General features: G+C 45.6%; 1 protein-coding gene across 1 annotated transcript in view; it reads right to left on the reverse strand.

Annotated features, from left to right (window-relative positions):
* Nucleotides 1-19,284, reverse strand: part of LOC121685590 (adhesion G protein-coupled receptor A1) — a 79,549-nt gene that overhangs the window by 15,274 nt on the left and 44,991 nt on the right. The window contains exons 8-9 of the mRNA XM_042066190.1: nt 4,716-4,843; nt 769-892 (exon numbers count right to left, since the gene is read on the reverse strand). Coding sequence (XP_041922124.1) covers nt 769-892; nt 4,716-4,843 — 252 coding nt within the window. The remainder of the gene's footprint in view (nt 1-768; nt 893-4,715; nt 4,844-19,284) is intronic.

Here is a 19,284-nt window from a genome sequence, read left to right on the forward strand (position 1 = left end):
TGGGAAACATACAAAAGCAGCAGCGGATAGAGAGACAAAGAGGAGACAAAAAGAAGGAGACGAGACAAGCACAGGACTGGAGGAGAAAAGCAAGGGAAGAGGAAAAGGCAGAAGGGGAGGACAAACAAAGAGAGTGGTAGGGGGACAAAATGAGATGTGTGGAGAAAGGTGGGGAGAAGCGGGTTGAAAAGGACAGAGAGGCAGCCCGTTATATAATGCAGCCTGTCCGAGCGTCTCATCAGAACTCCGTTACCATGGCACCCTTCGGTCCTAACCACACCGCCACCACCACCACCCTCCCACCCAGCCCTCAGCAAGCGCGGCCTGAGGCAAACGGTGGCCAGACCATGTGTTCCAATGGGTGCTGCACACCCAGTCGTTACAGGAGCCCCTAATTCCATCTACAACCCCCCCACTGGGCATCTACGGCAGCCCCGGGGGACAAACAGAATGGCGTTTATTTTCACAATCAGAGACTGACTGGGAGTGAAACAGCCCAGAGACCAGATAGTGCGTTCAAAACCTCTGAGGGAGAGTAAACAACGACACAAGCATTAGACCCCCTGCCTGGTTGTCAGGGAACTATACATTAATGCATTCTTACACATGGCCAGGCATGAATAATGGGTTCCATCTACAAGGATCAGAGAGAGAGGGAGACATAGAAGGGGGCAGAGAAAGGATGTAAGAAAAAAAAACCTTCAAAAGACAAAAAAAGGAACAAAATGAGAAAAAAAAGATAAGAGGCTGAATAGTGGGATCACTCACTGCCTGGCATATCATGGGGTACTTGATCCGGTTGATGCCACCGGCGAACACAGCGAAGGTCAACGCCGTGTGGAAGCAGAAGTTCAGGAGCATGTGCCATCCTTTCCGGCTAATACGGATGGCGCTGCAGGACAAACAAACACAAAAAAACACATCAAAAGACAGCAGAGGAAAAACAAACAAGCAGTTAATATCAACAAATAACAAACAAACCAACAGAACACATAAACGTCAAGCCTAACGTCCTGAGACACTTTACACAGAAGAGCACATATGAGTTGAAAAATATAAAAATAAAAAGAAGAGATTAAAAAATGAGAGTACTTTTTGACCCAGATCCATAATGCCTTTAGTTCATCAACATTCCACGCGTGAATACAATTTTAAAAAAAAGGACCCAGAATCAATTTCAGCTAGACTCCAAATTCTACAAAGACACGTGAGAAGATTGCTTAGTGAATTCTTGAGAGTAAAAAATATGGTTTCTGTGTTTAATAAGCTGAGCTAAAAACGAGCTTAAAAAACTCAGGTAAGGGGGATGTAAGCAAGGGAAGGTTTATTTTTATTTTTTGCCATGTAAAATAATTTTGTGAAAGGAAAATGCCAGGGCAATTTTCTGTCCTTGTCTTCAAAAAGGGATGTTATATAAAAACACTCAAAACATTTTAAGCCGAATCACTGCAGTGGCAGAAGCCACTTAATCACAACACAAAATAGAACAGAGAATCAGCCACTAACAACTGTAGCCTATTTGATGAATTCTCACTTTATATCCTTCCTTGGGAAGCAAATCAATATCACATTCTAAAGAAAAAGGTTATGCACACATAGGCAGGAGAAGAGGAGAGGAGAGAGGAGAGAGAGAAAGGAGGAACAGTGGAGAGCATAATGGAGAGATAGAGAGAGAGAGAGAGGAGGAACAGTGGAGAGCATAATGGAGAGAGAGAGAGAGAGGAGGAACAGTGGAGAGCATAATGGAGAGAGAGAGAGAGAGAGAGAGGAGGAACAGTGGAGAGCATAATGGAGAGAGAGAGAGAGAGAGGAGGAACAGTGGAGAGCATAATGGAGAGAGAGAGAGAGAGAGAGGAGGAACAGTGGAGAGCATAATGGAGAGAGAGAGAGAGAGAGGGGAGAAAAAGAAAAAAGAGTGTTTCTTCCTCACTTTCTCACTCTCATGACCAAAGAAAGGAATAAGCCAAGGGCTAGCTGGTAAGACAGTCTAGTCTCTCTCTCTCTCTCTCTCTCTGTCTTCTCTCCATCTCTCTCACCCTCCCCTCTCTCTTTCTTTCTCCCTGGCCATAAATCAAGTGTCCTGCGGGGTCTAGTGGAGCGTTTGGGGATCGCTGCTTTACTGGGTCAAGTGCATTAACCTGGCCTCCCTCCACAGTCAGGCCAAGCCAGTTCTCTCTCTCTGTATGTGTGTGTGTGTATGTGTATGTGTGTGTGTGTGTGTGTGTGTGTGTGTGTGTGTGTGTGTGTGTGTGTGTGTGTGTCGGTGTGTGCCCTTGCTGAGCAAACCCCTCTCCACGCCCCAGGATGCCAATGACACATGGGCTGGCATTTTGTGTTCTTTTGGCGAGACGTGTTAACAACCATCAGACAAAACAATCCAGACGTTAGGAGTGCAAAAAACAGTATAAAAATGACTGTGTGGCGCTTCAGAATACCACCCATAATGATGGCAAGCAGGCATGATCTACATGATCTATTTCTGAGCGATGCCACGGACGAGGGGTGTTGTCTTTGCCCATTCAGGACAACAAAGGTTGATGGATGCTTAGAATTGCAAAACAAAAGGGGGGGCTATTTTTGGAGGCTGCACACGGCTATCAAGGGGACCTACCACTGCAATCAAGTCCCTGGTCATCAGGAGGGAAGGGAGAGGGAGAGAGGGAGTGAGGGAGAGAGGGAGGGAGAGAGGGAGTGAGGGAGGGAGAGAGGGAGAGAGAGAGGGAGGGAGAGAGAGAGAGAGGGAGGGGGAGAGGGAGAGAAGGAGTGAGAGAGGGAGTGAGAGAGGGAGGGAGAGAGGGAGAGAAGGAGTGAGAGAGGGAGTGAGAGAGAGAGTGAGAGAGGGAGAGAGGGAGTGAGGGAGGGAGAGAGGGAGGGAGAGAAGGATGGAACGAAGGATGGAAAGAAGGATGGAGAGATATTGGAGCGTTTCGGTCCTGAGCATACGACACAGGCCGAAAGCTGTGGGAGAAGAATGGACGCATTTATCCCTGATGCAAGGAAAGGTAGCCCTCTTTGTACAAAACATGAATCACTGAAATCTATTAAGAGAGAAACAAATGTGACTGGAGTGGCTTTCTGGAACACACAAACACACACACACACACAAATATTCTCTCTCTCTCTCTCACACACACACACACACACACTCTCTCTCTCTCTAACACTAACATTAACACTAACACACACACACACACACACACACACACAGGGTGACTCAGATTACTTGTGCTCTTTGCTAAACAGTTCCTAACTGGCTGACTCACCACAGACAGGCTCTCAGGAGGGGGATGAATGAAACACTGACCCTTGCCTGTTAAATAGGAGGAGGAGGAGGAGGGCATGAAGTGGCATGAAACCAAGCCCAAGCTGCCAACTCTCAGGTCTACCTTGTGCTAACAAGCAGCTGTGCCAGCTCACCAGCAAGGGGTCAGGGCAAGTAAACATACTTTACATACAACCCGCACCCACCCACACACAAACACACACACACACACACACACACACACACACACACACACACACACACACACACACACACATGCCTGTGGACTCAAAGCCTCAGTCACAGACAGAGCGGTTCACAGACAGCAAAGAGATGAATCGCAACAGCACAGGATGAGTCACTCAAAGGCACGCGAAAGCCACCCAGAGAAAAGCACAGAACAAAACGCAGGAGCTGATGAGGTACGGAATATAAACATTTATTTCCTCCTCCTTATTTGCTCCTCAACAGAAGCAAAACAAAAGACAGAAAGAAAGCCAAAAGGGGTTTAAGATTTACGGTTTAAAGAAAGAAAGCATTCTTCTACGTCCCTGTAGGACTTTGGGACGCGTGTTTGGCTTGGAATAGGTTACAGGTTTTCATTTCAGTCTGGAAATGCTGCTGCCACCCGGCAGCCCACATTCTTCTTTTTTCTTTTCTTCCGTTTCTTTTTTTCCTTTTCCCTCCTTTCTTCGGAAGCCGCCTTCCCAAATTCCTGCTGGGCCTGTCTCACTTTCTCCAACCCCTCCTCCCTCCCTCTCTGTTTCCCCCACAGGGCTTGTCCAACTCCACAATGCAATAGCTGGAGCTATTTATACCTACCGGTTGAACTCAAAGTCATTTTTATTATCGTAGATTGTATTCTCAATGTTGAGTTCCAGTAATGTTTTCATCAGATGCATTTGACAGACACACACATAAGTATAGACACACACAAACACACACACACACACACACAGCAGATGGGCTGTATGACGCTTCAACTGCGCCAACGTAAACTTCACTGAAAAACTGACAAAAAAAAAAATGAGAAAGAAAAACTGTTCTGAAAACTCATGTCTATTTCCTAACCAAATAAACAGGCTCATTGACTTCCCTCTGCAGTGCATCTTGAAAGGTAACTACCGGTACCTCTACACAGTCTTTAATTAATCTAAAACACTGCTATGAGTAATGACCCCATTACAGTGTAACAAAAATATAATAATCATTATCACAGTGATAGAAGACACAAGTTAGTCCCTTTCCCCAGTGTTTTGCCTTAATTTCACAATACTTTTGTGTGTGTGTGTGTGTGTATGTGTGTGTGTGTGTGTGTGTGTCTGTGTGTGTGTGTGTGTGTGTCTGTGTCTGTGTGTGTGTGTGTGTGTGTGTGTGTGTGTGTGTGTGTGCGTGTGTGTGTGTGTGTGTCTATCTCTCTCTGTGTGTGTGTGTGTGTGGAGCAGCCGCTCACCTGTGATGCACTATGTAGGTGATGATGGAGGCGAAGAGGCAGAGCAACATCACTGCCGTGCAGGCGTACACGACTGGATGCAGAAACTCCCCCGGGTACAGAGGGAGGGACAGCGCCTTCTTCAGATCCTGAGAGAAAGAGAGAGAGAGAGAGAGAGAGAGAGAGAGAGAAAGAAATGAAGAGATAAAGGAGAAAAGGGAGAAAGGGAGAATGTAATAAGGGGAGGCCAGACGTGCTGAAGAGTAACATAACACATACAGAAAGACTGTGCCAACTCCTCAGACCAGCGTTGGCACTATATGTTTGTTAGCAACCAGGGCCTTTCAGGGATGCACAGCACTTTCTGTCCTCTCAGGGCTGGGCAGACTTGGCACCAACACTGGCAGCAGCGTCTGAGACTACCATGGGCATTCAGAGCTGAGCCTTCATTTCTAAATACCCTTCCTTTCCAATGCGTATCTCCATTCTCTGTCTCATTCTCTCTCTCTCTCTTGCTCTTTTGAAACCTCTCTCTCTCTCTCTCTTTCTATTCCCCCATCTCTCTCTCTCTCTCTTTTGATCCCTCTCTCTCTCTCTCTCTCTCTCTCTGTCTGGCTGTCTCCGTCTGTTTGGCCTGTCTGTCTGTTTGGACTCAATCTGCAGTGGACTAATGAGAGTGGCCCGTGGTGGTCCAAAACACGGGGGGCGGAGGTGAGCGAGGAGGAGGAGGCGGCGTACGTGCGGCCTGCTGACCATGAAACCTCTGGCTGTAATTATGTCCTTGGTGGCCCCAAATACCACAGCGCACTGGAGGCCAGACCTGGCTCTATGCAGGGGCCCAGGAAGAAGGTGAAGGAGGAGGTGGAGGAGGAGGAGGTGGAGGTGGAGGAGGAGGTGGAGGATGGAAGAAGGTGAAGGACAGGGAGGTGAGACGCGGAGATGGGAGGAGAATGTGGAGGTCTATTCCGAGAAAGTCTGGATTTTGCACTGGCATGCTAAGAAAAAATACAGCTCTGCGCTTCAGGACAAGGCATCAACCAAGAAGGTACAATATTTGGATTTAAAACATTATTTTGAGACAGAAAAGGGAGACAGAAAATGTGTGTGTGTGTATTTTGGTCTTTTGCTCTCCAGAGATTTCAGAGAATTCAGAGAGCTCGCAGAGATTTTGGAGAGTGTACACACACACACACACACACACACACACACACACACACACACACTGCAAAGCCTAAGCCTCATTATATGGATGAGACCCAGGGGAGTCTGCCAGTCCGCTGAGGGTCTTCCCACTAGTCAGACCCTTGACGAGTGCAGAGAGTGTTTCATCATCAACGTGTGCATGGATGTGGGTGAATCTGCATGCCTGTGTATGAGCACCTGAGCTTGTCTACAATGCACCAGAGGAGAAGGCCACAGTTCACTTCAGCAGCATGACCTGGGCAAACTGAAAATGCATTACCCTACAATTTTGATTCTTTCTTCAATCCTCTCCACCCTCAGTCTTAATGTACACATACAACACAGAACTGTTTAAATTTTGCTAAAATGAAATCCAGGCTGTTTCGCTCCACGGATTTGTGGTGTGTGATGCTCCCTTGTACCGATGCTCCAAAATACTCTACAAACACTGTCTGGCACCCAGCCTCTGCTCTGTATGCACTCCAAAGCCCCCAAACCTCCTCTGTCATCGCTGGGGAAGGGACACACTGGGTGACAGCCAGACACCATATCATGTTCCAGACACTAAATACAGGATATTGGGTATTTGTTTGAATATCCGCCAGTTTTGTTTGTGTTGTTTTTTGTGTGTGTGTATGTGTGTGTGTGTGTGTGTGTGTGTGTGTGTGTGTGTGTGTGTGTGTGTGTGTGTGTGTGAGGGGCTGTTTGCTGTGTGCTGAGACCGCCAGGCGCTGGGGTGCTGCAAATCCTGCGCTTTGCTCAGGGGCCAGAACATGAACGATCGGAGGAATAGATGCGTACACACACACACACACACACACACACACACACACACACACACACACACACACACACACACACACACACACACACACACACACACACACACAAAGCACGCATGTGTGCACCCTTTGGCACATAGGCCCAAGAAATGCAGCAGCATGCACATAATAAAAAAAAAATTACATACTCACACATACAGTACAGAGAGAAAGAGAGAGAGAGAGAGAGAGAGGAGATAGTCTGTCTCCCTTTTCCTCTTTAGGCTCAGGCTGTGTCTCTGAGACTGGCTGCAAGGGCTACCGCTGGCATTATTATCATTATCAGCATCGCATTCCACCACAGATCTGCCGCCACGGGCCTCATTACGGCTCCCAGAGCTGCCAGCCCAGAGGACGCTCTAGCCTGGCAGCAGCTAACTGCTAACTGACTTCAGAAAAAAAAAAAAAAGAAAGCCTTCGCAAAAAGCTCCCAGACACTGCTGTCGGACCAATGCAATCCCAGCGCCTCTTCTTCTTCACCGCCATGGACCCAGCCAGTGGGTGAGTCACCACCCAGGGCCCAGATTACTGTGGCTAATACTGGCTAATGTGGATCCCATGCTAATGGCTACGTGGAGGAGATGGTGGTAGAGGAGGCTATGGTGTGAATGAAGACCCCGTCCACCATTTCACTACAGGATGAGGGGTGAGATGATGATGATTCAGACTGGTAAATATGTATGCTCACAAGATGCCTTTCACATGATAATATGATTCACTGAATGTCATGAGCAGGCTGATGGACAAACACATGGATAAGCATCATGTGTTTCACAGACATGAATGCATACATACACACACTGATCACATACTGTACACACACACACACACACATTTTTCACACACATGTATGCATACACACACACACACACACACAACACAAACATTTGCTTAACAGGAACTTCCACATACACAAACTTTTACACACACACACACACGGGCCAAGAGAGATGAAAATCCCCTGGCTCTGTGCCCGCACGCTCACAGGCTTTATCATCGCAGAGAGGCGGCGCGCTGTGAGAACCGGGACGGCAGAGAACAAATCAAGCACATCTATGCAGCGCACACGCCAGCGAGGCGCACATCCATCAAACCCTTCCTAATCAAAATCCAAAAAAGACCCCCCCCCCCCCCCCCCCCCTCCTCCCCCCTACCCTCCACGCCTGAAGCCCTGCAATCTGAGCCAGAGAAGTGGGCTGGTTGGAGAGTGTATGATAGAATGTGTGCAATATCAGTGAAAGCACTCCAGTGGCAAGAGCATCAGAGGCAACAACTCTTAACTCTTTTGATTTCCCCTCTTTGACTTTTAAGAGAGCAGATGGGAGGAAGACAGGAAGTTGGGATGCACAGTCATATTAGACGCGTTTCATCCCCACCCGCAATCAGGGGAGAGATACAGGTACAGTAGCTATGGGGAAAGATCTGATCACTCTGTCAGATGTTCAGAAATGGCTTCTTTCTTCCTGAAATATCTTCACACGCACGCACACACACACGCACACACACACACACACACACACACTAGAGAGACTCATGCATACATGCTCTCATGCATGAACACAAACATACGGCTACACCCCCACACACACACACCCACACATTCCATGCAAAGAGAGGTAATAAAATGACCAAATGAAGCACATATCAAACTGATGAGCCTCATTTGGACTGTATTAACATGCCCCTGAAGACACAGCGTAGTGTAATTTTGGGATGGGGGGCTGGGGGGGTGGCCTTTGATTTATTTATTTTTATTCATTTATATTTAAAGACACTTGAGGGGCTTCTATTTTGGGACTGTTTTAGTGTTTAATCACGGACGACTGATGTGGTGATTTAGGAGCAGGACCTCGGCTTCGTTTAACTGAGCCAACGGAGAGGCCCGCGCCATATAGTGAGTCATCCAGAACGCTGTCGACTCTCCGAATGCTGGACCGCACCGGTCTTAAAGGGGGAGGCTGGTTGAAATGACATACAGTAACCCAAGCCAAGCCCAGTGCGCTCCCAGAGCCTGGATAGGGCACAGCCGCGGCCTCGTGTGCGAGGGGTCAGGGACACGGGGCGCAGTCTGGCAGGGTGCAGAGCGCCAAAGTGTGCTCATATGAAATCACCGGTGGTGTAAATATAGTCTGTGGCGAGAGCAAATAAAGAGAGTGGCACAGAAAGGTGACGGAGACAGAGACAGAGAAATAGGATAGAAAGAAAGAAAGAAAGAAAGAAAGAAAGAAAGAAAGAAAGAAAGAAAGAAATATTCTCTGGACAAAATATGGGAAACTTTTACAGAAATGAATGACTGCAATTTCATAGTGATATATGAATATACTGTAGGTATGGCCTGTACACACACATCAGTTGGTCCAAAAGACATTTCATCATTTGTCTAGTAAAAGCCACAATTGCCAACCATCTTAAAATATATTTTGACAGCAATTAAATACACTGCCGCTTTTAAAGCACTAGTAATATCCTGAAGCATTTCTTGGACAATACATGATGCATGATCCATGTATAATGGGACTGAACAGAGCAGAGCACCACTGAACCACAACCAGAAATGAAACACACACAGACATGTGTGTGTTTTCTCTCTCTCTCTCTCTCTCACACACACGCACGCATGCATGCGCGCAGGCACGCGCGCACGCACGCACACACACACACACACACACACACACACACACACACACACACACACACACACACACACACACACACACACACACACACACACACACACACACACACACACAAAAACCTCTACAAACACACGTACACACACAAACATTATATGACTTAACACCTACAGTCTAATTGCTGGACAGCCACAGGTAAACCCTAGTCCGTTTACATCTGAGGACTTGCAGTTGTAGGACAAAGAGGCTGTTAATGGTGCTGGCGCACTTCACCTAAGGGGCCGAGGGATCAGGGAGGGAATGCTAGAGCACGGCTACAGCCTGATTGTCCCGCTCAATTCCCCAATTAAAGGCTTTGTAGAAGCGTTAGCCTCTGATAAGTGGCATTACGCAGGGAATGAAAACACTTTCCTCAAACACAAGAGGGAAAATAAATCTGTCAAGGTTTAGGCCTTAGGACAGAGTAGAATTTCACATTTACATCAGCTCAGCTTCATTTTCTGGCAAATTTAGTCCTATTGCCATCAATTTTCATTAGACGTAAGCAATGTAAATTGCTGTGTATAGGTGTTTTCTATCACACATGAACCATTCTAAAACTGATCTGAGAGCTGTTTGAGGCCAGGGCACCCAGTGGCAGGGCAAGCCAAGACTGATGGCTGCAGGCTGGGGGGCTGAAGGAGAAGAGGCCATGCCTACTGAACCTGAGGAAAGTAAAAGGGGTTGACTGTGGGGCGCCCGAAAGAGTGCCATCAGCATTTTCACACACACACACACACACACACACACACACACACACACACACACACACTCTCTCAAACACACACACACACTCTCACACACTCACACTCTCTCAAACACACACACACACACACACACACACTTGCCATTAAACAGTGTGTGAGCGTACAAAGCAAAAGCCCCTCACACAGCACAGCACAGCTAAACCACTGTGTTTCTGAGACAAGGCTGCAGAGTGCCTATTCAGCAACTTTGACAGTGTATGGGGCGAGCTGCGAAACACCACAGTCAGAAGGAAAGAGCACACAGTGCACAGTGCCCGAGGCATCTAATGAGGGCAAAGCCTCCGCTATACTGACGAGCACTGCACTCCACCCTCCATTCAGCCAAACTTGATTGACCCTATCTCCACTTGCTCTTCCACGGGACAAAACTCGTGTTGAAATTCATTACAGTTCGGCCACTAATGTCGCCCATAAAATAATAAAACGAATTAATAAGAGCGACCCAATGAACCACACAGCCACTCAGTGCATCCGGTAATGGAACTTTGTCTTGCAGTGGGAACGTTAAAGGAAATACGCAGCTTTTTGGTATGCTGGACTCATCCAAGTCTTTTCTGCTGTGTGGTGTCATTTCCCTCCATGTGCAGTAGCCACAGGCACTGCCTCCATGATCTACAGAGAATGCAGCTATGACTGCAATGCCCTTCATATCTAACCCTGATGCTAAGTCCGTGGGATGCGGGCAAAAGTGGAGGCAAGGGTCCACTCAGTGCTATTAAGGAACACCCAAACAAATTCAATTACATTTGACTGCAGTGGCCAAACATTTCATCAGATTGCCTCAGGGACCTCATTGAAGTGATTTAGGCAATGTGGAAATTCTAAAGTCTGATGAAAGCTAATTTAATAACTTGGCAAAATCTATTTGCCAATTTCATACCATGATACCAGATCCTAAGCACAAACACCAGTGGGTCAGCTCAATGCATCCACATGCCACACAATAGCTTTAGCTCATGCATGAAACAGTTACAGGCACAGTTTGTACTTTGCCTGGTCTTTATCTATCTACCTATGTATTTATGTATCTACAGTATATATGTATGTATGTATGTATGTATCTATCTATATATCTCTGTCTCTCCCTCTCTCTGTCACTATTGTGAATGCTATTCATTATTCTGAACATAAATTCTGAAATGTTACTAAGTCTCTGAATGGTGGGTAGATTAATAAAGGACTCCACCACAACCCAAACATCATATCCCACAGTCCTCCACTATTTACAGTTCCGGCACAGTTAACGTGAAGCTGTGCCTTCCCATCCCTCTGCCCTCACTGAGATCTCGGCTATTCTCCAGTCCTCAAACTCTGCTCAGATACTACTGCAAATACACAACATTATGAAACTCCTTACACTACAGATGACAAGAGAATACAATTTGCATTTACAAGTTCTATTTACAAGGTTAAATAAAAAAATGTTTTTTTCCCCAAAAACTATTCACATGGTTTCCTTCGACAAGGAGGATTTAACAAATGAAGGATTCTAACTGTGGTATGCAGACAGACAGGTGACTACAGAGCACCTTCAACAGATGAAGTGCATTTGAATTCAGTGACAACACTTCCTTGTCCTTTTACATGGCGTCTACATTAACATGTCCTTCAAAAGCCATTAGTCAAATGGACTGTGTAAGTAAAGGGCATTACGAGAGCGAAATGTAGCTGTAAAAAGACGAGAGAGAGAGATAGAGAGAGAGAGAGAGAGAGAGAGAGAGAGAGAGAGAGAGAGAGAGAGAAAGAGAGAGAGAGAGAGAGAGAGAGAGAATGAATTCTATTCTGTTTCCATTTGACATATTATGCAGGGAAGGCAGAGTGTTTCTGGGAGTGCAGCTCAAGTCCAATCATTTAAACACCCTCACAAGGGCACAACATGGAAACGGAATTAACTGGACATAAATCAAACTAACTGGCGCACATGCCCACAAACAAATATGTGTGCAGGCATACACAATGAGAACAGAATTTGCCTGAAACAGAGCTTCTCTCTCTTTCTCTCGCTCTCTCTCTCTCTTTTTCTCTCTCTCTCACACACACACACACACACACACAAACAAGAACAAGGACATAAGACCCTCCACACACACACACAAACATACAGTACACACAATCACCAACCCAACATGGCAGCTCCCCACCAAATGTCCAGGCTGAATTTCCAAAATAATATTTGCGCAAGGCTAAACAAACCTAACACTTTCTGTCGCCTCCACAGCACAGATCCCTGGCCTCGTGTGGACAACAGTAACCGTAAAGCCTCGATGAGTCGGTTATGATCTGTGGGGAAACCACAGAGTTTACACACGTCTTTGGTGTGCGCAGTGCAGGAGTGGATCAGCTAAAGGCCAACACAAACCCACCAGCTCCAGGAAGTCTGTCCATGGCTTGGGCAAAAGCAGAGGCCACGCTGGCTCTCGGAGACTACTGTACACAAGAGGCATCCAACACTCATACAGCGCTGAGGGGACGTTGCTGAGTAGCATGGTTGCTTGTTTGTTGAACAAGTGGGTATAAATTAGGGTTGTGCCGATGGACGATATCATCGTCCATGGTGATGGTTGACAGGCATCGCGATGGAAAGCAACCATCGTGATGCCACGCCCCCACATGCCAGTCACTAATTCTTGCTGTAACAGGCTAAAACATAAAAAAATCTTTACCTGAAAATGAAATTGAGCCTACTTTAAAGGCTGTCAACCAAACAGTTATCACGTATTAGTCTACCATCTTGTAAAATAAAAGACTTATTAGTCTACCCTCTTATTCAAATAATTCCTGACTGTGACGTGAATGTGTAGCCTAATTGTCTTTTTGTAGCCTACATGTCTCGCAGGCCTATAGCCTACATTGGACATAATAGGTAGCCTAATGTTTTAGCAGAAAATATAGATTTATTATTGTTAGGCTATGACTAGGACATTCTAGCGCTCAAATATTTTTGCAAGGCTACAGCGAGCGCCAAATGCGTCCTACTCCACAGTGTTAAAATAAACCATTTCTTTCGTTAATTATAGGATCAGAAGGTAGCCTATTCGTCTTTCACTGTAAGGCTTGTATTTCATGCATTCAGCAAAAGTCCCAGACAGCAGCGGAGTGGTAATCGGGATTCGTTATTTGTAAAAGTGTTTTTACTTCGCCCTCCTATAAATAGCCTGGACTGCGCGATCGCAGCCCTTTACTTTCACTTCCTGCCGCCCTCATATCAGCATAGACGGTAGCCTGATAACGTGGGATGCTGCATAGTACTAAGATTTTAAATGAGTGACCACGATAGTAGTCTTAAGTAGCTTTTTTGCTGGGCCCAGCGAAGGCTGGCAATGTGTAATATTCTGCTGGTTGGTGCACACGCAAGTGTTCAGATTGATTGTCTATTCGTCTTTCACAACAATTTTCTTGGAGCAGATCTTCCACACAACTTCGGTAGCCTGGTCAGTATGTCTCTCTTAGCTGTCCACTTTCATCAGGCCGTATAGCCTATATAATATATTTTTTATTTTTGTATGTAGAACATTATAAATGTATTTCTGTACAGACATACCTAGGCTATAGGCTAATTAATTAGTGTTTACCACACTACCCCCCCCCCACGATATCATCGTCCATCACAATGTCGTCAAATGCCAATTTAGGCGACATCGCCCAACCCTAGTATAAATATGCGCATATACACTGCATATGCATAGTTGATCATCAGCAAGAGTAATCAGGAGGCCAATCAGCTTTCTGAATCACCAAATAAACTCACACACACACACACACACACTCAGAGATGCAAACTTATGTATATCTCTTTTGCATACAGAATACACACCCCCACACACATACACACCAGGATACACACCCCCCCCCCACACACACACACACCAGGGCGAAGGCAATCTCTCTTCTTCTTTTTCCATTCTTTCTCCAGTATGATTACATGCTGCCTGACGTGATCGTGGCCAATCCCATTTCGCCCGATGACAGCTCCGCTACCTGGGACATTTAAGGCCTAAGTGGCTCTCCCAATCCCAGCGCAGTGCCTCCCATTTACATGCCTGCCGCTCATTAGGCGCTTGGCGCTTTGGAGATCCACTCTCTGGGCCTATGGGTGTGTGTGGGTGTGTGAGGGTGTATGTGTGTGTGTGTGTGTGTGTGTGTGTGTGTGTGTGTGTGTGTGTGTGGGGTGGGGGGGGATGTTTGGGGTGGAGAAGGTGGTTTGCTGACCAGATTAGTTTTCACCTTTGATAGTGTGGCGCATCGCTCAGCCCAAGCAATAGGATTGCGCAAGAGGATTGGGCGCAGCTTTGAAGTTAAACCACAGTGTCGTCGTGTAGATGCCGGCACACACACACACACACACACACACACACACACACACACACACACACACACACACACACACACACACACATGTGCCCCAATGCTCATCTCCAAGGATATGCTAATGCACAACATGAGTCACGCACACACAAATACCCAATCTCTCTCATTCTCCCTCTCTAACACACACACACACACACACACACACACACACACACACAGATTCTATCTTTTCCAGTACTCATGGGTGGGTGATTCCTTTTCCCCATCCTCACCCTCCATCCGCCCAGGAGAAACCCCAACTCCCTAACACACATCCACTTCCACACCCTACAGCCACACAGTCAGCATCCCCATCACCACCACCACCCATCACCTGAACTTAGCCCTGACTGCTCTCTCCCACTGGGGAGTGAATAGAGGCAGCCCCTGGCTGGAGGGGAGTGTGGCCCAGCCCGGCCTTCACTGAGAGTGAGTGTAGCAGTGCTGAGGCAAGGGCTCTAGACCAGGAGTGATGAGCATGAGGAGGAGGAGGAGGAGGAGGAGGAGGAAGAGGGGTTTATGACGGTGGTGCAGGTGGACCCTCAGGTCACAAACACCATAGCAGGTTCTCATATCAGTCTCACTTTTTTTTCTCTCTTTTCTTTCTCTCTCTCTCTCTCTCTCTCTCTCTCTCACACACACACTCACAGTCACGAGCACACACACACACACACACACATAACTCACATACTAACCTACACACACACACACACAAAATTGTTTAAGATAAGGAGGAAATGTAGGAGTGGGAAAGGAGATACGTGGGAACAGGAAGAGAGACAAAGAGAAAGGGCCAATGTAGAGAATGTGGGCGTGGGAAAGGGAGGCTCACACACACACACACACACACACACACACACACACACACACACACACACACACACACACACACACACACACACACACACACAGACAGACAAACACCTACATAGAGGTACAATTCTCGAGACTGATAGCAGCTAAAATCAGACCCTGAGGCAACATCAGTCATTGGCAGACACGTCCACAGAGCGAGGCGATGACCGAGCGAAATGAAAGAACGAGAGGATACGGCCTCAGCAGGACCGTCACCGTTCAGAAAAAAGACCGATAATGGCACCGCTGAACGGAATTGGATGAACTAATGAAAGAAAAAGAACTGTTGTAATATAACTAACCGGGATCCCAGCACAAAAAAAATGCCACTATGGAAATGAAATATTGTGATTTGGCTGATAAGCCATTCAAAAAGCACTTAATAGACTTGGTGAACAGGATGACACCCCATAGCCCTCACCATCCACCCAACCAAACATGCATACACACACACACACACACACACATACACACACACACACACACACAGACACACACAGACACACACACACACACACACACAGACACACACACACAGACACACACACACACACACACAGACACACACACACACACACACACCTGGCCTTATTAGTCTTCCCAGAGTGACACAAATCTCATTTTCTGGCCCCTGCCCCCCGTTCTTATCTGGAGAGCCAAGAGTTAGAGTTACGTAAATAAACAGTCACTAATGACAAGGCTGTGTGTGTGTGTGTGTGTGCGTGTGTGTGTGTGTGTGTCTGCCACAGTGGAGGAAGGAAGGATAGCACATGAAGAGAGGGAAGGAGAGATAGCAGCAGCGGAGACATGCAATCTGAATGGCACAGAGTGGTGTGCAAAGGAATGCATGGGATGTGTGTGTGTGTCTGTGTGTGTAGGTTAGTATGTGAGTTATGTGTGTGTGTGTTTGAGGAAGCAATAGAGGGTCACAGGGTCAAAAGGATGAAATGCTATTTGACCTGATGAAAGCAAGGGTTCTGACTACAAATTAGATGCACATAAATTGGTTTTCTTACACACACACACACACACACACACACACACACACACACACACACACACACACACACACACACACACGCGCACAGAGCCAGCCAGCTGAGCATGCATTCCTGCAGATCAATGTTTTTGGCTGAAAAAGGAAGTGGACTAGAGCCGAGGTCAGCGTGCATTTATTTACTGAGCACCGACAGAACCAGTGGGACACAATGGATATCAATTTTTGCAAGCGCCTCTGATTTATTAATCACCACTATGTGGATACTGTTTTTAGAATTGATTTAGATTAAGTGTTAGTATAATTTGTAATTTTGTTATTTGTATTCTAGTATATTTTTATATATTGTATTAAGTGTTAGTATAATTTGTATTTTTGTATATTTAGCATATTCTTTATCTTCTACTGTCCTTACTGCTTAGTTGTGTTTTTATACTATATACTTTAATTACTCTTCTGCTGTTAAAGAATGTGTTTGTCTTGTATGTATGCTGCTGAGACCTTGAATTTCCCCTGGGGATCAATAAAGTATCTATCTATCTATCTATCTATCTATCTATCTATCTATCTATCTATCTATAAATGAGCTGTGATTGACCTACCAACAACAGTCATCAATTGCAGCAGGCTCTGTGATAAGTCATTAGAGTATACCATATGGTAACACCAAACTTTTTGCCATAAGAAGCTCCAGTGAACACCAGTGTTCCCTCATAGACTTGAATAGGATTTGTAAAAGCAATGCTCTGTTGCTCTGGAATACATTATGTCTGGTTAATGACCTAACTGAAATGCACTGCATGTTTTGATGCTTTAAGAACGTTGATGTATATTTTGGTAACTGAGTAGTAAATGTTTGCAAAGATTAGAAATACACTGACACAGTATATTAATAAAGACATTAATGCCTCTTGTGTCTAGACATAGTCTGTAACCTGCTGTTTCTTGTATGCTATATCAGGGGGACTAAAGTGACTAAGGATTCAGCATCATCTCTGCACAGTCACAGGCTTCATGATACAGCTAAAGAATACTTCTGTAAACATCTAGTCAGCAGAAACATACAGTGACCCTAAACTACTGGTAAATATGACAGCAACAATGAAACAACATTGTCATATTCACTGATCAAAGAGCCAGGAATGGAAGGTAAAAGCTGTGTGACTAGGGAATTATTTGGCAGGTATTTTATACACATTTTACATTTTTATAATGCATGAATGTATTCTCTTGATGTATGATACTGACAGTAATTGGCTGCACTAAATTAAATACCAGACACACACACACACACACACACACACAATATGGGAGATACTTAACAGCGAAGCATCAGTCATTTGAATAACAATAGGTTAAAGTAATGCAATTTGATGGGAAAGGCAAAGCAAATCACATCCAATATGTTGCGTCAGGGGAAAAAACCCTAATGCAGCCTATCTGCTGAGTCCAGGGGGCCGGCGGAGGTGGGAATGAGCGCCGCGGCAACTCGCAGGTCAAACTAATGACAGCCAATGGAGCTGGAGCTCATTACTCAAGACAGAAAACAATCTGAATTAAATGCCAAATTACTGGCAAACTGCAATCTGTTGAGAACAGAAAAAAGTTGGGAGGAAGTGGAGGGAGGAAGGGAGAGAGGGAGGAAGTAGAGGGAGGAAGGGAGAGAGGGATGGCAAGACTTCCAGGCTACTGACTTTCCCAACAGTAAGCAGGTCTCTGGTTGGAGCTTTTGGACAGCAGCCAGAGATTTTACAGATTTCAGATGTGACCTTGTGCCAAAGAGCCGCATGAGGGGAGACATGGTTCACATCCGCCCACATCCCCAATGTACATAAACGCTATATTTTGCTCTCTTTACACACACACACACACACACACACACACACACAACCAGACATGGGGGACTCGAGTCAGACTCGAGTCACATTTTTTAGGACTTGAGACTTGCTTGATCAACATGTATAAAAGACTTGACTTGACTTTGACTTGCTATTCATGACTTGAGACTTGACTTAGACTTGAGACAAATGACTTGGAATGACTTGACTTTTTATTTTTTCATAGATATTAAGGAGTTCACTTTACGATTTTAGAAAATCTGCTTAGGTGCTGTTGCATGCGTCACGCGAGCGAACCTGTCATTGTACCAAGTGACGCGACGCGACAGACCAACAGCAAGTGCCAGATCAAATGAGACAGACTGAGGTAGGCTAACTTGCAAATATGGAAGGCTCTACGTTTATATCAAAACATAATGTTTGGCTACACAGATGATGTATCTGACAACTCAAAGGAGAAATGAAAAGCAGTCTGCAAGTGCGCAATAACCACCACTACGTTGATTTTCATCCGTCAGAAGTTAGTCGTGTTAGAAACCTAATGTCAAATTTGAGGCATGTTAAGAGTTGGCTTTGAATCTATTATGCTTTTTAGTGAACGCCATATTAGGTTAAAATGTGTGAAATGGCAAAGTGAAACATTTTCTTGTTTAAGTTTAATCTTGATATGCTAGCGAAAATGTTGCCCATGTAACCTAAAATAAGCGCCTCTCTTTCTCCCTCCCTTTTAAACATGTCCCTGTTCCACACGTTACAGCCTAGTAGAAACAACAGTAAGGCCTAGCTAACTGCCAGCAACCAACATAGAAAAGTAGCTTACTTCATATGTTAGGCTTATGTATAATGATATAGCATTGATATAGCACCATTGTGCTGTCACGCTTGTCAAAAGTTTGGCAGTGACGTCGGCGGCAGCGTTTGATTCAACATGATTGAGTCCCTGGAGATGTGACAGGTCAGGACAGGTGTAACTTGAACTGTTTGAATATATTTTAATGATTTGATAGCCCAGTGTTTCTCAAACTTTTTCAGAAGGACTACTTAACCAATAAAAAAGAAACCCATGGACCACCTAGCTAAAAAAAAAAAGATTAGACCTATAGGCTACTTC

The sequence above is a fragment of the Alosa sapidissima genome, chromosome 16, assembly GCF_018492685.1.
Source record: "Alosa sapidissima isolate fAloSap1 chromosome 16, fAloSap1.pri, whole genome shotgun sequence".
Lineage (NCBI taxonomy): Eukaryota > Metazoa > Chordata > Actinopteri > Clupeiformes > Clupeidae > Alosa > Alosa sapidissima.